At 46.6% G+C, this 19,014-nt stretch overlaps 1 protein-coding gene across 1 annotated transcript; it reads left to right on the forward strand.

The window, feature by feature from the left end:
- Positions 1-8,620: 8,620 nt before the first annotated feature.
- Positions 8,621-15,183, forward strand: LOC143518336 (uncharacterized; the record flags this gene model as incomplete). Its single annotated transcript, XM_077010772.1, has 4 exons — positions 8,621-11,072; positions 13,537-13,605; positions 13,704-13,931; positions 14,213-15,183. Coding segments are annotated over exons 1-4 (2,124 nt in total), but the record flags the coding sequence as incomplete, so codon positions are not given.
- Positions 15,184-19,014: the final 3,831 nt, after the last annotated feature.

The following is a 19,014-nucleotide window of genomic DNA, read 5'->3' on the forward strand; positions in this document are numbered from 1 at the left end:
GGACCTCTACGTCAAATTTTGGCCCCTCAGGGGCCCCAAATGTATGAAAATTTGTGTTTGACCTTAAGGCCTACGACTACAGCGCAATAGATTAATGGCTGCCATACGCCAACGCTTCGAGCTACGGACTTGCAACTCGGGTTGATCCATCGGGCCATCACAGAGACGACCTCGACCGATTTTGGGACCTCTACGTCAAATTTTGGCCCCTCAGGGGCCCCAAATGTATGAAAATTTGTGTTTGACCTTAAGGCCTACGACTACAGCGCAATAGATTAATGGCTGCCATACGCCAACGCTTCGAGCTACGGACTTGCAACTTGGGATGGTCCATCGGGCCATCACAGAGACGACCTCGACCGATTTTGGGACCTCTACGTCAAATTTTGGCCCCTCAGGGGCCCCAAATGTATGAAAATTTGTGTTTGACCTTAAGGCCTACGACTACAGCGCAATAGATTAATGGCTGCCATACGCCAACGCTTCGAGCTACGGACTTGCAACTTGGGATGATCCATCAGGCCATCACACAGATGACCTCGACCGATTTTGGGACCTCTACGTCAAATTTTGGCCCCTCAGGGGCCCCAAATGTATGAAAATTTGTATTTGACCTTAAGGCCTACGACTACAGCGCAATAGATTAATGGCTGCCATACGCCAACGCTTCGAGCTACGGACTTGCAACTTGGGATGATCCATCGGGCCATCACACAGATGACCTCGACCGATTTTGGGACCTCTACGTCAAATTTTGGCCCCTCAGGGGCCCCAAATGTATGAAAATTTGTGTTTGACCTTAAGGCCTACGACTACAGCGCAATAGATTAATGGCTGCCATACGCCAACGCTTCGAGCTACGGACTTGCAACTCGGGTTGATCCATCGGGCCATCACAGAGACGGCCTCGACCGATTTTGGGACCTCTACGTCAAATTTTGGCCCCTCAGGGGCCCCAAATGTATGAAAATTTGTGTTTGACCTTAAGGCCTACGACTACAGCGCAATAGATTAATGGCTGCCATACGCCAACGCTTCGATCTACGGACTTGCAACTTGGGATGGTCCATCGGGCCATCACAGAGACGACCTCGACCGATTTTGGGACCTCTACGTCAAATTTTGGCCCCTCAGGGGCCCCAAATGTATGAAAATTTGTATTTGACCTTAAGGCCTACGACTACAGCGCAATAGATTAATGGCTGCCATACGCCAACGCTTCGAGCTACGGACTTGCAACTTGGGATGATCCATCGGGCCATCACACAGATGACCTCGACCGATTTTGGGACCTCTACGTCAAATTTTGGCCCCTCAGGGGCCCCAGATGTATGAAAATTTGTGTTTGACCTTAAGGCCTACGACTACAGCGCAATAGATTAATGGCTGCCATACGCCAACGCTTCGAGCTACGGACTTGCAACTAGGGTTGATCCATCGGGCCATCACAGAGACGACCTCGACCGATTTTGGGACCTCTACGTCAAATTTTGGCCCCTCAGCGTCCCCAAATGTATGCTCGTGACCTCTCTGTGTTCGAAAAAAATCACTTTCAAAAGTTAGCCACGCCCAATCCGTATGACCTAAGGGTCTGTGCTCGGAGTATCTTCCTCAGTGGGTGGGGTATATTAACACTCTGGAAGCACGTGTGGATACGTGCAGGTTTGGTCCTTCAGGGGCCCCGCACACATGGTCTTGTGCTTTAAGTGTTAGAGGAGTTTCTGCCTAAAAGTGCAAATTCAAATGATAGCCACACCCAAACCATATGACCTATGAGTCTGTGCATGCACTATCTTTATCAATTTGTTGGGTCTAATAACACTCTGCAGGCACGTGTGGATACGTGCAGGTTTGGTCCTTCAGGGGCCCCGCACACATGGTCTTGTGCTTTAAGTGTTAGAGGAGATTCTGCCTAAAAGTGCAAATTCAAATGATAGCCACACCCAAACCATATGACCTATGAGTCTGTGCATGCACTATCTTTATCAATTTGTTGGGTCTAATAACACTCTGCAGGCACGTGTGGATACGTGCAGGTTTAGACTCTCAGGGGCCACAAGTGTGTCTGTGTTGCTCCTATTAAAAAAGGCCTACACAGCAACACGTTGACTGCTGCCAAACGCCAACGCTTCGAGCTACAGACCTGTATCTCAGGATCCTGCATCGGGCCATCACAGAGACAACCTCGACCAATTTTGGGACCCCTAGGTTAAATTTTGGGCCCTCAGCGGCCCCAAATGAATGTACATTTCTGTTTGACCTTTAGGCCTACGACTACAGCGCAATAGCTTTTTTGCTGCCATACGCCAACGCTTCGAGCTACGAACTTGGGCCTTGGGATACTCTTTTAGGCCATCACATACATGACCCCGACCGATTTTGGGACCTCTACGTCAAATTTTGGCCCCTCAGCGGCCCCAAATGTATGCTTGTGACTGCTCTGTGTTAGAAAAAAAACACCTTCAAAACTTAGCCACGCCCAAACGGTATGACCTAGGGCTCCGTGCTTACAGTATGTTGTTCCAAAGCCCTCCCAGACATCCCCTATGAAATTTCATGACCCTACGACCTCGGGAAAGTCACTTCCTGTTCCACTTCCTGGTTCGTTTTTCGACTTCCCGCCCACTTACGGACACGAGCTTTTAGTATGTTGTTTGTGGTCCCTAACATAACTCCCCTGCAAAGTTTCGAGCCGATTGGCCTATGGGAACACCTACTTCCGGCCACGCCCACTTTTGGGGGCGGGGCTTAAATATGTTGTTTTAGGGGCCCCACACTACTCCCCTATGAAGTCTCAAGCCGATCGGCCTATGGGAACACCTACTTCCGGCCACGCCCACTTTTGGGGGCGGGGCTTCAATATGTTGTTTAGGGGGTCCCACACTACTCCCCTATCAAGTCTCGAGCCAATCGGACCATGGGAACATCTACTTCCGGCCACGCCCACTTTTGGGGGCGGGGCTTCAATATGTTGTTTAGGGGGTCCCACACTACCCCCCCACCAAGTTTCGGACCCCTACGACCTTCGGTTCTCTTCCTGTGCCCCTACCTTTAATTCCTGAACTTGTACACGCCCACCTGGGGTGGGTGGTGGCCAACATCCCAATTGCAATCTATTTCAATACCAAGCAAACACATGGTATAAACTAGAAATGGGATGTGGGTGGGGTTTGGGTGAGGTGTGTTCAAACCTCCCACTTGCAATCTATTTGAATAGCATGCCAACACATTGAATAAATTGGAAGTGGGATCCCTTGCCAGCTTGCCCATTATGCCACGTGCCACGACTTAAAACTGACTTCGGATCAGTGGCCGGTATCGGGCGTGGTCCACGGACAGCGCGAGGGCGCCCCTACAGGCGTCCACGAAGCCCCTATTGACTTACCAGTGTGGTCAGTAAGGAAATCACAAAGGTGTCCATTCGGCAATTTAGTTAAACGGCAATTGGGATCCAAATTCGGGTTACAATCCCATTGCCCCACTATTGCGTACAATGGCAATTTATTTAGTTCATCAAAATCCCAAAAGCCCACTACCTTTACTTACTCTACACATTCAAAACAACCTGGGCACATACAGCCTTCTCTTGTTGAGGTGTGAAAATGGAACCTCAGCGCCCCCCCCCATAAGCTATATGGTATAAGAATGCAAAAATTCAAAACAAAAAATTGAATAACGTCAGAATTTGTCAATGTGCATTACAGCAGAGAGCACATTTCTGAATTTACATACATTTTCTCTATGAAATGTTTGAACAATTGAAAACACAGTTGTTCTTCTAATATTCAGCTGCACCCAGTGACCAGCTTCAGCCATTGTAAGACCATGACGTAAAACATGGTCTACAATTGTTGCCCTTATTTGACAGTTTTGTCCCCTCAGCCTTATACCACACAGCCTTTACCCCTCTACACCACAGTCTTACCCCTGTACACCACACAGACTTATCTCTGTACACCACACAGTCTTACTCCTCTTCTTGGCTGTTCACTCTGTACATGGCCTTATCTTTCCATTATGAGACTTTGTGATACTGCTGTTAGGGCTGACCGCAGAGTCGCTCCTCCTGTTGCCACAGGAGGGGACTCACGAGCCAGTGCTCGCTGCCGATCCAACACTCGTTCACGGACCAGCGCTTGCACGCAGACCAGCATTAGTTCGCGTTAGGGTTGCCACCTAGGTTTGTGGTTTGATCATGGTTTGATCTAACCTAGTTAAGACCGGGACATTAAATGAATTTTTTTTTTTTGCCGGGACCGAATATTAAAAGGAAGGAAAACCGGGACAAACCGGGACAGCCCGGGAAAACCGGGACGGTCATGTGAAAACCGGGACAGTCCCGGGAAAACCGGGACAGATGGCTACACTAGTTCGCGTACGCGTTCTCAAACGAGTAATCAGCGACGATAACCTGCAGCCTTTCTCCTCCCTATTTTAGGAGGATGGCTGCAGAGTCTCGTTGCTGAGTTGTTTGTTGCCATCACTATGTGCATTCAGTCAGCCTCTTGTCACTCCTTGTTGTTATACTTACCTTATCAGTCGTTTCCGAGTACGTTCACTCCTTCGCAAGTTTTGGCCATTCTCAAGTTTTCCAGCCCTGTTATTTCTCTATTCAGTTTCGTTTGTTATTTTGGGAAGAGTTTTTTGTTTGCTCCCATAGTGGTCTGTGAGCCAGCTACTTCCCCTGGCATCTTCAGTTTGTTTCTTTTGTTTTGGTTTTCTCACGTCGAGTATTCCGCGATCTTTTAGTTTCTCTTTCTGTTTTGAGTTTCCTCCGTACTTCCCTTTCACTGAGTTTTTCTTTTGCGTTTTTCCCGCATTCCTTTTGGCAGAGGTTTCAGTTCATTGCTTTATTTTGTGATTGACATTTGGTTTTTTCCCGGTTCAACATTTCACAACTGCAGTGTTTAGCGTCTATAAATGTTTGCCAATTACAGTAAAGGTTCATGAGACGCACCTCTGACCTATGGTTGGAACCATTGGTTGTTCTAAACCTTCACAAATTTCCTTTCTTACTGTAACTGAATGTTCACCTGCAAAAAATTTATCAAATTAGGATAAATTACAAAAATTTAACAAAAATCTAAACAAAAAAATAAATGTAAAATGATGCCTTAGAGATTATGACAACATGTTCGGGACTTTTGCATATAATGACCTATACGATGACCTAAAGACAATGTTTTGGAGGGTAAGACAATTCAACTGTGATGGGCAGGGAGTGCAAAATAAAATGTAAGCAATCACGCCAAGTCTCAGGGGAAAAGGATGGTTTAATTGAGAAAGTGCGCAAACCAAAAACCTGTGACATACTCCGAATTAAAGATACAATGACCAGCGGTCAACTGGTACAAAGACAAGACATATAGGCTATAGATAAACAAACGACCCTCAGGTGAGACGGATCACGGGCTCTGCCCACCTGAGGGACGAACACAACAACAACGACAACTGCCGCTGTAGACAGAGGCAACCAGTAGGGGGCCCGCTGTACCGTGACATCAACAGACTATCCGTACAGCACATTTTGATAAACATGACATAAGCAATTGATAATGTAAAAAACAACAGACAATTGTCCATGTCCATTTGCAAAATGTTAAACACAATGAGAAATGACAAGGAGACAAGGAGATTTGGAGATTGAATGAACAGTTTTGAGAATTTCAATTTTGATCTGAGAAATGAACCAAATGGTCTGAGAAAACCTGTAATACAGGGGGTAATGTGATAAATAGATGGGGTTCTAGAGATAATACAGGGGTAATGTAGTAAATAGATGGGGTTCTACTGATCATACGGGGGTAATGTGATGAATAGATGGGGTTCTAGAGATAATATGGGTAATATGGTGAATAGATGGGGTTCTAGAGATAATATGGGAGTAATGTGGTGAATAAATGAGGTTCTAGGGATAATATGGGGGTAATGTGGTGAATAGATGAGATTCTAGGTATAATATTCTAGAGATAAATCCTTGTAAGACCAGTTTTCCTAAAGAGACGCTCCAGCTGGCACCCTGTGTTTTTACACTATATGGAACGTGTCACGGTGAGGCGGCCCCCTACCGGCCGCCTCTGTCCACAGCGGCTGTTGTTGTCGTTGTTTGGTGACGCCATGTGCGTCCCTCAGGTGGGCGGAGCCCGTGATCCGTCTCACCTGAGGGTCGTTTGTTTGCCTATATATGTCTTGTCTTTGTACCAGTTGACCGCTGGTCATTATATCCTTAATTTGGATCTATTGCATGGGTTTTAGGTTTGCACACTTTCTATTAAACCATCCCTTTTCCCTGAGACTTGGCGTGATCGCTTCCTTTTGGTTCGCACACCATTTATTTTCGCTCACCCTACCCGTCACAGAATGACCAGCCACCTTTCGGAAGCCGCCGAGTCTCTTTTTCTTTCTCCTTCGTTCATGGTCATATCTCGTGGTAAGTGTTTGTCAGCGTGGTGTTTTGTTTGAAGAGCTCCGCCGTGCTTTTGTGTTTTGTATGTGTGTAGCACGGCGAGGACCAGGGCAGTCTGCTCTGGGAAAGCTCTTCGTGTCTGTTGTCAGTTTGTGTGAAGAGTTCCGCCGTGCTTTCGTGTTGTGTCCGTGGCACGGCGAAGACCAGGATTGTCTTCCTGGAGACAACTCTTCGTGTTGTAAATGTGTGTATGCGTGAACGGACGTGTCGATCGGTATGCGCGCTCATTGTGTTATATGTTACATGTTCTGTGTGTGACGCTGGTGCCGCTCCTCACCGTCGCCTCGCTCCCCGTGTTGTCTTGTGTTTCATGTGGGGAGCGACTGCGAACGTGAGCGGCGCGTCACTGTGTCTGTTTATGTAGAGAGCGCGTTTGTGGGTCCCGTCTGTTTATGTGTACGCCGTTTTGTTTGCTTGTCTAGTATTAGCGTGTGTGTTTTGTCCTAGCGTGATGTCAACTGTTAAATGTAATTCCACACATGCTCCTCCCCTTAAATGTGTGTTGTGGGGGGGACCGGTTGTGGTCCCGTGCCACGGGGTATGGCACGGAAGGCGTCGGTGAGGCGCGTTTGTGTTTTGTGTTTGTATATGTGTGTGTGTGTGTGTGTGTGTGTGTGTGTGTGTGTGTGTGTGTGAGGTCGTGTTCTCTGTGCAGGTGCTTCTCCCTGGCGGTGTTCCTGGACCTTGTGAGGGTCTCCACCTGGCAGGAGCCCCCTTGTGTTGTGGGGTGACCGGACCCCGGTTGTGAAGAGCCCCTTCCTAGAGGGCTGGGGCCCCCGGATGTTTTGGGACCATGGGGCTCCGGTCTGAAAAGCTCCTGCTGGGGATGGAGATCCTCCCTCCTGCCCGGGGTGACCAGGAGGCCCTTGGGGCTGCTCCCTAGCCTGCGTCGGGGGTGCTCTGGGCCTCGGTCTCTGGCGCTCCTGGGTTGGGTGGAGGAGTCCACCTTGCGATGAGAGGCCCCGGGAGGGGTTGGCTCCCCAGGACGCTGGGGTGACCCCTAGCAGAAGGCAGGGGTCAGCTCTGGGAGGAGGTAGGTCCAGGAGGTGAAGTAGCCACGCCTTGGAGAGGTAGCCTGCACACACACACATACACGAGGGACGAGAGGAGCCGTAGCCCCTCGTCCTCACACTTGTGGGGCTCACCGGCTGAAGGCCGGTTAGGGCGTGAAGGCCCTGTGACCGACTGGGGCGTGATTTTGTGTTGTTAACGGCCCGGTCGGTCCAGGGTCCCGCCCGGGGAGGTGAGCTGTTTAATGTTGTGTGTTTTATGTTCCAGCTCCCGGACGGCAGGAGGTGTGTTCCTGCCTGTCTCTGCCTTCCTGCCCCTTCGTGTTTTGTGTGCAGCCGCTGTGTGCCACACACCCAGTGGAGGGGAGTGCGGCTTGGTGGGGGGGTCTGTCACGGTGAGGCGGCCCCCTACCGGCCGCCTCTGTCCACAGCGGCTGTTGTTGTCGTTGTTTGGTGACATCATGTGCGTCCCTCAGGTGGGCGGAGCCCGTGATCCGTCTCACCTGAGGGTTGTTTGTTTGCCTATATATGTCTTGTCTTTGTACCAGTTGACCGCTGGTCATTATATCCTTAATTTGGATCTATTGCACGGGTTTTAGGTTTGCACACTTTCTATTAAACCATCCTTTTTCCCTGAGACTTAGCGTGATCGCTTCCTTTTGGTTCGCACACCCTGCCCGTCACAGAACGTAGATTAGACAAAAAAGTCAGTAACAGTTTTGCAGTAAAGGTTATTTTACTGTATTAGGGACATTACTGTAAATTGTGGCCTAACCCAAAAAATTATTACCATAATTGTAAACATAACTAGCCATGGTCCCATATGTGTAAAAATACACATATACAAAAAAAGCCACACAAGGGTAAAAAAAACAGGAAACAAAACTGAAAATTCTTGTTAGGTGTAATGTAAACGGTCTTCAGCAGTTGACCACATGTTTTCATCCACATCACATCTGATGCTGATCCTTGCCATGCACCTGGGATAGAAAAGCTTGGTATGCCTTATTCACCCCTGGCAGTCTTCAGCTGAAATGTCTCTGCAGCCGGGATCTATTGCATCCAGGAGGGACATTTGGTCATGGGGCCAATGATCATACACCTTCCACCTCCAGACTGAAAAAAGTTCCTTAGTGGGGTTGAGGAAAGGCGAGTAGGGTGGGAGGAAAAGGGACATCACTCTTGGATGGTCTATAAACCAGTTTGTGATGACATGAGAATGACAGAATGCTACATTGTCACGTCACATTTGTGATATCACATCTTCTGGAACCAGTTGTTGGTAGAGTTCATTCAAAAACAAAAGAAGGAGGTCAATGTTAGGGACCAATCTGGCATTTGTGAAGGACCAAACCAGCACTTGAGATTGCAGGACAAATTGTTATATTTGCTCCTCTCTGACCCGTACATTACTGTACTTCATTTTATTTCATTTATCTATATGTGCAAAAAATATGTATTACAGTAATAGATTTTCAGCTGCCTTTGTTTTTGCAGAACTTTGCATTTTATACAATATTTAAGGTTTTGAACCTTAGGTTTTCATTTTTGACATGCTGTGTACAAGCAATTGTAAATAAGAAAAAAATGATCCAGAATTTTGTTATAGGATAACTGTCACGGTGAGGGGGCCGGGTCGCCACCAGAGGGCGCGCAACCCGGCCAGCAGCCGATCCCAGCACACACCCCCGCGCACGCAGCCACTCCCACAGTCGCAATCACCATCATACTGAGCACCTGTTTCTTGTTTACTTTGCACTTCTTCAGCCCGCAGGTCGTCTGGTCCAGTGCTGCACATTGCCGCTACACGAGCGTCTCTGGTTGATAGCGAATCCGTCACTGCGTTCCCTACCGTGTGTGTACACTACGAGCTTCACCTTGCATCCACAGTGTGTGCGCTACGAGCTTTACCTTGCATCTACAGTGTGTGCGCTACGAGCTTTACCTTGCATTACTTGCTGTGTATGCGCTACGAGTGTTACTGCTTGCCATGGAGAATAAACCACCTTCTGTCCAACCCACGTCTCCGGCTGCCTCTGTCCCGACGCCCCCGGCGTCACAATAACCTTGTGTGTATAGAAAATGTAAGCATTATAGAAACATGTAAAATGACTGCATTTTGTGCAAAAACAACATGAATTGTATTAATTGTATAAACACTGAAGACTGATGTTGTGTTCACTGTGTTTAGAGTTTTGAAAATGTGACTACAGATTAGACAAATGCACTCAGTGCAACAGTGCTCAGAGCTTTACTCACAGGGGGATTAGGGTTCTTGCCTTGATCTGGGTAATCCAGACATAATCCCCAAGTGAGTGAGGGATGGGAGGGTCTATACCTGGACACCATTTTTTTAGAGTCTTCACAGTGATGAGACCTGTTCAGTAGCAGGAGATGCAGATGTTTCTGAGATTCAGTCTTTCCAGATGTTTTTCTCTTTTGTAATGACAAAGATCTTCTGCACAGGAATAAGTTATGATGTATTAAATAAGACTGTTAGGATGTATTAAAATGTATTATTACATTGTAGTTTGTACAAAATGGCTTTTCACAAGCATAGTTTTTGTTCTTAGTTAAAAGTTAAATGTCGTTTATTGATTTGATATGTTGATTATTACTTACTTAGGTTTTAAAATTTAACATACTGATGAATTGATAATCTTAATAAATCTCCCATGTCTGTATCATTATTTCAGAGTTTAAAGAGGAAAGGTTTCCTGGACCTGCTCTGAAGAACTTAATGGCCTTAATGAAAGGATGGAAATCACAGGAGGATCAGCTAAAGACTGAACTGGAGCAAACAGACAAACAAACACCCAGTAAAGGAGAATTAGAAGAAGAAGAAATTACACAAGAAGAGAGAGAGAGCATCCGTCAGATCAGAGTGAAGATGAGAGAGATGGAGGAAAGAACAGTGAGAGAAAGAGTGGAGATGAGACAAAGAGAAGAGCAGGAGATGAGAGACGAAGTGAGGGCTGTGGTGGAAGCTCTGAGGAGCTCAGCAGAACCAGTAGAGAAACTGAAAGAAAGGATTAAAAAGCATAAAAAACTAAAATATAGATGTGAGAAAAAGTTATTATCAGTGGACAGAGATGATGAGAAGAGGAGAGAACTGGAGAGAGAACTGGAGAGAGAAGATCAGCAGATGAAGGAGGCAGCACAGGACCTGAAAAGGATGCAGGAGGAGAGGAGAAACATGGTGAAGAACCTCAGACTGGAGATAGAGAACAGAGAGAAGGGTACAACTACAGTAATAGAGACAGACAGACAGCTGATCAGAAACCTGCAATTGCCAAAGAACATACTCAGAGAGGTGGAAACCAGTAAAAACCAACTGGAGACACTGGGAAAGGAACTACAGGAGAAGAGCAACCAACTCCAGGAGATGATGATCCTACTGGAACAACAGAAAACTGAACTGGCAGAAAAGAACAAACAGCTTGAAGAGAAAGACAAGCAGGTTGAGGAGAGAGACAGACTTCTGGAGGAGAGAGACAGACTTCTAGAGGAGAGAAGCAGACAGCTGCAGGGGAGGACAGACCCAGACCCACCAGTCCCACCAGTTACGAGAAGACACGGCAAAAGTTTGTCAAACAGTGAGTAATTTGGTATTTTCAAAAAATGAGGCTTGTTATTGTAAATGTGCCATATTTTGTCAATTGTGATTTTTACACCGCAATCGAAATTTGTCCTCCACTTTTAACCCATCTGTGCAGTTAGAACACACACACACACACACACACACACACACACACACACACACACACACACACACTAGTGATTACTAGGGGGCTGTGGATCACACGTGCCCAGAGCGGTGGGCAGCCCTAGCCCTGCGCGCGGGGAGTAGTTGGGGTTAGGTGCCTTGCTCAAGGGCACCTCAGTCATGGCCTCAGGTCTGGGAATCGAACCCACGACCCTCCGATCACAAGACCAGTTCCCTACCACCAGGCCATGACTGCCCCAAAAATTAGTGGAAATTAGAGTTCTATCACCTTGATCAAGAAACACACAGTCTTAGTGAAGTTGATCAGAGACAATGAAAACAACTAACTTGCCACAGAAAGAGACATGTGATACTGCAGAAGGTCAGGCAGAACTTCCTTGCGCTGTAACAAAGGCCCTCTTATACACACAGGACAGAGAGCTGGAACTGAAAACCTAACATAGATGTTTTTGTAACGTTGAGTGCTGAGGGAAGGACGAGGCACGAGTCTGACCTTGTACAGGCTAACGTCACTTTTATTTCAACACAAAGTAGCACGGACAGCGCACGTATAACACACATATGTGAGGGGGACTCACCTCCTCCCCGTAACGCTTGGTGGGTGCCGAGCACAGGAATGAAGGAGGGCTGACATCTACTTCCTCACCCTCGCCGCAATACTCGGTGACCTCCGGGTACACGGACGTAGGGGAGCCTTCCGCCTCTTCCTCACCCTAATATTTGGTGGGGGCCGAATATACGGACAGAGGGGCGCTCTCCTCTTCTTCTGAGCCCTCCTCCTCCTCCTCGAACTCGCTCTCCGGAGTCTTGTCGTCTTCCCCTCTACTATAAAGCTCCACGGAGCAGACTCTCAGCGGCGAAGGGTCTCTGGAGGAAGGGGAGGTGTCGATCTCGCCATATCCGCCACACATCCTGGCACATCCTGGCGCAGGTGTTCAGCCAACGTCTCATCCCCGGTAGCCTGCGCCTGATGCAGCAAAAACACAACCACGGGGTCTAGCTGCATCTCTTCGAGGCTCATGGGGTTCTTGCGGTGGGGGGCATGGGAAGAAGCATGGTGGTGCCTGCTGGGCCTCTTCCCCTTCTTGGTGCAGGTCGTGTAACCTGGCATACTGTATTCGACTCGTCTTTCTGTAACGCTAAGCGCTGAGGGAAGGACGAAGCACGAGTCCGACCTTGTACAGGCTAACATCACTTTTATTTCAACACAAAGTAGCGCGGACAGCGCACGTATAACACTTACACATATGACGTGGACTGACTCAAACAAAGGCGAGCACGGGACACTGCGTGAACGCACATTAAATAGACAGACCACATAAGCCCCAAGTGATCACGAGACGAGCCACAGGTGAGACTGATGAACACACTCAGACACAACCACGCCTACGAAGATCCACAGATGCAGACGTCTAGACATAGACGACATAAACACACACCCGAAGGGGAGGGGTCAGGGGCTGTAGCGTGACAGTTTTATTAATTCAAATAAAGTGTAATACTATTTGAAAAGTTTCATTAGCACATTCAACATGATAAGCCTTAGAAGCAACTGAAGAATAACATCTGCTACTGTAACGGACGGACAAGGTGGTAGTGACGCAAACGCAAGATTTGAATATTTGATAATAAACCCAGCTCAGTACAAATCAAGGGGAGAGGAATAGGCAAAAATCAGACTCTAAGGACAGGATTATACCAACACAAGTACAAAAGACAGGGAACAATGTGACCACTTAGGACATGTAAGAACAGGTACGACAGAAAATATAAAGGACAATTGTAGGGCAACTAAACATATCAACAAACAATTCACACTATGGGGAATATCAGAATACACGGGAAACAGGCAGAACTAATAACATGGATGATAGAGAAACTACGAGACATAGGCGAAAAGGCAAACCAGAATTAAATACACTGGAGAGAGAGTGTGAGGAATAAAACACTTACAGGGAAAGACTTACAAAACTATTGAGGAAATAGCAAGGGTGAAACACAACCAACTAAACACAACATAGAGAGAGCACTAGACACGACGGGAAATAAATACACAGAAACACCAGGAATAAACGAGACACAGGTGAGTAAATATAACAGGGGCGTGACAGACAAAGGGAAACTATGGAAACGGCGAAAACAGGTGGGGCTCGGGAAGATGTGACTTAGTCCATACTACAGACCCTAACCTAGTGAGTATTGAGGCCAAATACAAGTTATCCTTTCAAAATAGTTCCTCATAGTCTTTCACAGATTATTTTAATAATGCTCATGTGTTACTCTGCCTTCTGAATAACCTGAACTCAATTCTGGCTGGTTCTGCGGTATTATAGTGAGTGGAGAGACATCAGGCTCAGCAGCTCCACCCAGGAAGAGTAACAGTATGGAAGAATCTCCAAACAGTACGGGATTAATAGAGTTACAAATAGAATCTTGAGGATTTATTAACACCCAGGTCGCAGTAAAAAAAATCTGTGTAAAATGCTTTATTCATTTCCAGTGAGTGGAGAATCCTCCAGGTCAGATTCTCCAGTACAGGAACCCGTACTGGACCAACAGAACACCGATCTGGCAGAAAAGAACAAACAGCTTGAAGAGATAGACCAGGAGATTGAGGAGAAAGACAGACTTCTAGAGGAAAGAAGCAGGCAGCTGCAGGAGAGGACAGACCCAGACCCACCAGTCCCAGTCAGGAGAAGATACAGCAATGGTTTGGAGTTGCCAAAAAGTAAATAATTTCTTATTAAATCAGCGGTTTAAAGGTATCACAACAAGGATAAATTTTAAGCAATAAATTAATGTACAAAATAACAGATTAGCTCCATGATATCAGTGATCTGTTAACTCCAGACTCAGCAGCTATACACAGGAGGACAAAGAGTTTGCCAAATCCTCCAAACAAGTCATTAATAATAGTTCATATAGTGTCTGTACTATTCCTCTGAAAAGTACAATGACCAAAATGCTGAGAAATATTTAATTGAATTATTCATTCTTGTTCTTTTACAGTGAGTGGAGAATCCTCCAGTCCAGACTCTCCAGTGCCGGTTCCTGTACCAGAACTCAGGCTGGTGCTGCTGGGGAGGACTGGGTCTGGGAAGAGTGCAGCAGGAAACACCATCCTGGGCAGAGAGGAGAGGAGCCAGGCTGCTACATCTACACTCCCCCAGCAGAGTGAGAGCAGACAGGGGGAGGTGGCTGGGAGGAAGGTGACTGTGGTGGACACTCCTGACTGGTTCTGCCCTGAACTCTCTCTGGAGGAGGTGAGACAGGACGTGGGACTCTGTGTCCGTCTGTCTGCACCAGGACCCCACGCCTTCCTCCTAGTCATACCATTGAAGCAGCCTGCAGGAGAGGAAAGAGGGATGCTGGAGAAAATGGAGGAGATGTTTGGAGAGAGATGTTGGAGGAACACCATGATCCTCTTCACTGTTACTGAGAAAGAGCAAAATCCTGAACAGTTCATTCAGTCAGGAAGCCAAGAGGTCCAGACACTTGTGGAGAAATGTGGGAACAGGTTTCACTGTCTCAACATTAAGGAGAGTGGAGATGGATCTCAGATCTCAGAGCTGCTGGAGAAGATAGAGAAGATGGTGGAAGGAAACAAAGAGAGATTCTACAGCAGTGAGATTTATCTAGAGACAGAATCTCTGATTAGAGAGATGGAGAGGAAAATCCTCAAGGAAAGAAAAGAGAAAAAAGCAAATGAAGAAAGAGAAATGAAAGAGAAACTGGAAAAAGAGATGCAAGACTCTCTGAAAAAGATAGAGGGAGTGATACAAGGACATGAAGGAGATATCAGACAACTTAATGATCGAACAACTGAACTGGAGAAAAAGATGAAAGAAGAAAAGAACGAAGAAATAAAGAGAGAACTGAAACGAGACCTTGACAGAGAGATAGACCAACGGATAGAAATGGAAGAAAAGGTGAAGAAACTGAAAGAGAAACGAGAGATGGAGAAAAGAGGAATGGAGGAGAGACACAGACAGGAGATGGAGGAGATCATGGAGAGGTATGAAGGAGAGGCCAGGGTGGAGGCAGAGAGGAACCTCATGAAGATAATCCTGCCTGAACTCCAGAGAAACATTTTGGTCTCAAAGTCCAAGATGCAGGAGGAGTTTAACAGGCAGATGGAGGAGAAGGACAGAGAACTGGAGACACTGAGACAGAGACTCTCAGAGCTCAGAGAGACTCACTCATTGCCTGAGGAGGTTTATGAGAGAACCAGGAAGACCAGCTCAGAGAAACCAGTTCCACCAGCAGAACGGGGATTCTTTCAGAAGGTTAGAGACTGGTTCCACTAAAGACAGGAGAGTACAGAATGCTCTCCTTTGTTTAGTACAGACTAAACAAAGTCACACACATACACACACTTAAACTAATGATACACACACACACTAAATACACACACACAAAAACACAGACACTGCAAAGGATTTTCTATATATATATATACACAGCACAAAAAATAAAGGGAACACTCAAATAACACATCCTAGATCTGAATGAATGAAATATTCTCATTGAATACTTTGTTCTGTACAAAGTTGAATTTGCTGACAACAAAATCACACAAAAATCATCAATGGAAATCAAATTTATTAACCAATGGAGGCCTGGATTTGGAGCCACACACAAAATTAAAGTGGAAAAACACACTACAGGCTGATCCAACTTTGATGTAATGTCCTTAAAACAAGTCAAAATGAGGCTCAGTATTGTGTGTGGCCTCCACGTACCTGTATGACCTCCCTACAACGTCTGGGCATGCTCCTGATGAGGTGGCGGATGGTCTCCTGAGGGATCTCCTCCCAGACCTGGACTAAAGCATCCGCCAACTCCTGGACAGTCTGTGGTGCAACGTGACGTTGGTGGATGGAGCGAGACATGATGTCCCAGATGTACTCAATCGGATTCAGGTCTGGGGAACGGGCGGGCCAGTCCATAGCTTCAATGCCTTCATCTTGCAGGAACTGCTGACACACTCCAGCCACATGAGGTCTAGCATTGTCCTGCATTACGAGGAACCCAGGGCCAACCGCACCAGCATATGGTCTCACAAGGGGTCTGAGGATCTCATCTCGGTACCTAATGGCAGTCAGGCTACCTCTGGTGAGCACATGGAGGGCTGTGCGGCCCTCCAAAGAAATGCCACCCCACACCATTTCTGATCCACTGCCAAACACAACACAACAACACAAACAGACAACACAAAAAGAAAACAGAAACCCTAACCGTAACACCGGTCATGCTGAAGGATGTTGCAGGCAGCAGATCGCTCTCCACGGCGTCTCCAGACTCTGTCACGTTTGTCACATGTGCTCAGTGTGAACCTGCTTTCATCTGTGAAGAGCACAAGGTGCCAGTGGCGAATTTGCCAATCCTGGTGTTTTCTGGCAAATGTCAAACGTCCTGCACGGTGTTGGGCTGTGAGCACAACCCCCATCTGTGGACGTCGGGCCATCATACCATCCTCATGGAGTTGGTTTCTAACCATTTGTGCAGACACATGCGCATTTGTGGCCTGCTGGAGGTCATTTTGCAGGGCTCTGGCAGTGCTCCTCCTGTTCCTTCTTGCACAAAGGCGGAGGTAGCGGTCCTGCTGCTGGGTTGTTGCCCTCCTACGGCCTCCTCCACGTCTCCTGGTGTACTGGCCTGTCTCCTGGTAGCGCCTCCAGCCTCTGGACACTACGCTGACAGACACAGCAAACCTTCTTGCCACAGCTCGCATTGATGTGCCATCCTGGATGAGCTGCACTACCTGAGCCACTTGTGTGGGTTGTAGAGTCCGTCTCATGCTACCACGAGTGTGAAAGGACCACCAACATTCAAAAGTGACCAAAACATCAGCCAGAAAGCATAGGTACTGAGAAGTGGTCTGTGGTCCCCACCTGCAGAACCACTCCTTTATAGGGGGGGTCTTGCTAATTGCCTCTCATTTCTACATGTTGTCTATTCCATTTGCACAACAGCAGGTGAAATTGATTCACAATTAGTGTTGCTTCCTAACTGAACAGGTTGGTTTCACAGAAGTGTGGTTGACTTGGAGTTATACTGTGTTGTTTAAGTGTTCCCTTTATTTTTTTAGCAGTACATATATATATATATATATATATATATATATATATATATATATATATAACTGCTGCTCCTAAAAGACGAGCAGAAAGTGTACCTAAGACACACAGCACAAATGACTGTGATGCATGTGTATGTGTGAGTGTGTGTGTTTATGTAAATGCAACATAGGATAAATGTACGAAATGTACTTACTAGAAAGGGTAGAAAGTTGCCACAACATTCCCCCAGAGGCAGGCAGAGAAAGACCAGGGAATCCCACCCGACCGAGGCCCCTCCAGGAGCAGTGGAGTCCCAGGGCCGCACTTCCCAGTTACCCCTACATGCCTGCCCCAGCGGGTGGGAGAGGGAGACCCCGGACAGCACCCTCCCAACCAAGGACCGCAGGGGAACCAGAGGAAACAAAGCCACCCCCCAGTAAGGCCCCAGACCTTGTACAAGCACATGCACATTAACACAAACATATACACTCCCACACACATTCACCCACATCCATATACACTCTTACGGACATATATACACCCACAAATGTACGTACACATTCACCCCAATATATACACACACAGCAAAGGATTCTAGCCTCAGCACAAAAAGTTAAAAACTGTAAAAGTTCACAATTTGAAGTGTTCTGGTTTTGCTTGTGTCTTCTGCTTTTTACTTTCATTTTTAACCACATTTCCTCTTTTTAGCAATAAAAAAATATATAGAATCTTTTGTCTGTGTTTTTTGTATGTGTGTGTTTATCATTAGTTAAAGTGTGTGTATGTGTGTGACTTTGTTTAGTAACACAATGTCTGTCAACTGCCAACCAGTTATTGGCTAAATATTTTCAGAAGTTCATAACATGGAGGGTTGTGTATTCTAGTAGAGTGGAGGGTTGTGTATTCTAGTAGAGTGGAGGGTTGTGTATTCTAGTAGAGTGGAGAGTTGTGCATTCTAGTAAAGTGCAGGGTTGTGTATTCTAATAGAGTGCAGGGTTGTGTATTCTAGTAGAGTGGAGAGTTGTGTATTCTAGTAGAGTGGAGGGTTGTGTATTCTAGTAGAGTGCAGGGTTGTGTATTCTAGTAGAGTGGAGAGTTGTGTATTCTAGTAGAGTGGAGGGTTGTGTATTCTAGTAGAGTGGAGAGTTGTGTATTCTAGTAGAGTGGAGGGTTGTGTATTCTAGTAGAGTGGAGAGTTGTGTATTCTAGTAGAGTGGAGAGTTGTGTATACTAGTAGAGTGCAGGGTTGTGTATTCTAGTAGAGTGGAGAGTTGTGTATTCTAGTAGAGTGCAGGGTTGTGTATTCTAGTAGAGTGGAGGGTTGTGTATTCTAGTAGAGTGCAGGGTTGTGTATACTAGTATAGTGGAGTGTTGTGTATTCTAGTAGAGTGGAGGGTTGTGTATTCTAGTAGAGTGGAGAGTTGTGTATTCTAGTAGAGTGGAGGGTTGTGTATTCTAGTAGAGTGGAGGGTTGTGTATTCTAGTAGAGTGGAGGGTTGTGTATACTAGTATAGTGGAGTGTTGTGTATTCTAGTAGAGTGCAGGGTTGTGTATTCTAGTAGAGTGGAGGGTTGTGTATTCTAGTAGAGTGCAGGGTTGTGTATACTAGTATAGTGGAGTGTTGTGTATTCTAGTAGAGTGCAGGGTTGTGTATTCTAGTAGAGTGGAGGGTTGTGTATTCTAGTAGAGTGCAGGGTTGTGTATACTAGTATAGTGCAGGGTTGTGTATTCTAGTAGAGTGCAGGGTTG

This window comes from Brachyhypopomus gauderio, chromosome 7 (genome assembly GCF_052324685.1).
Source record: "Brachyhypopomus gauderio isolate BG-103 chromosome 7, BGAUD_0.2, whole genome shotgun sequence".
In the NCBI taxonomy this organism is placed as follows: domain Eukaryota; kingdom Metazoa; phylum Chordata; class Actinopteri; order Gymnotiformes; family Hypopomidae; genus Brachyhypopomus; species Brachyhypopomus gauderio.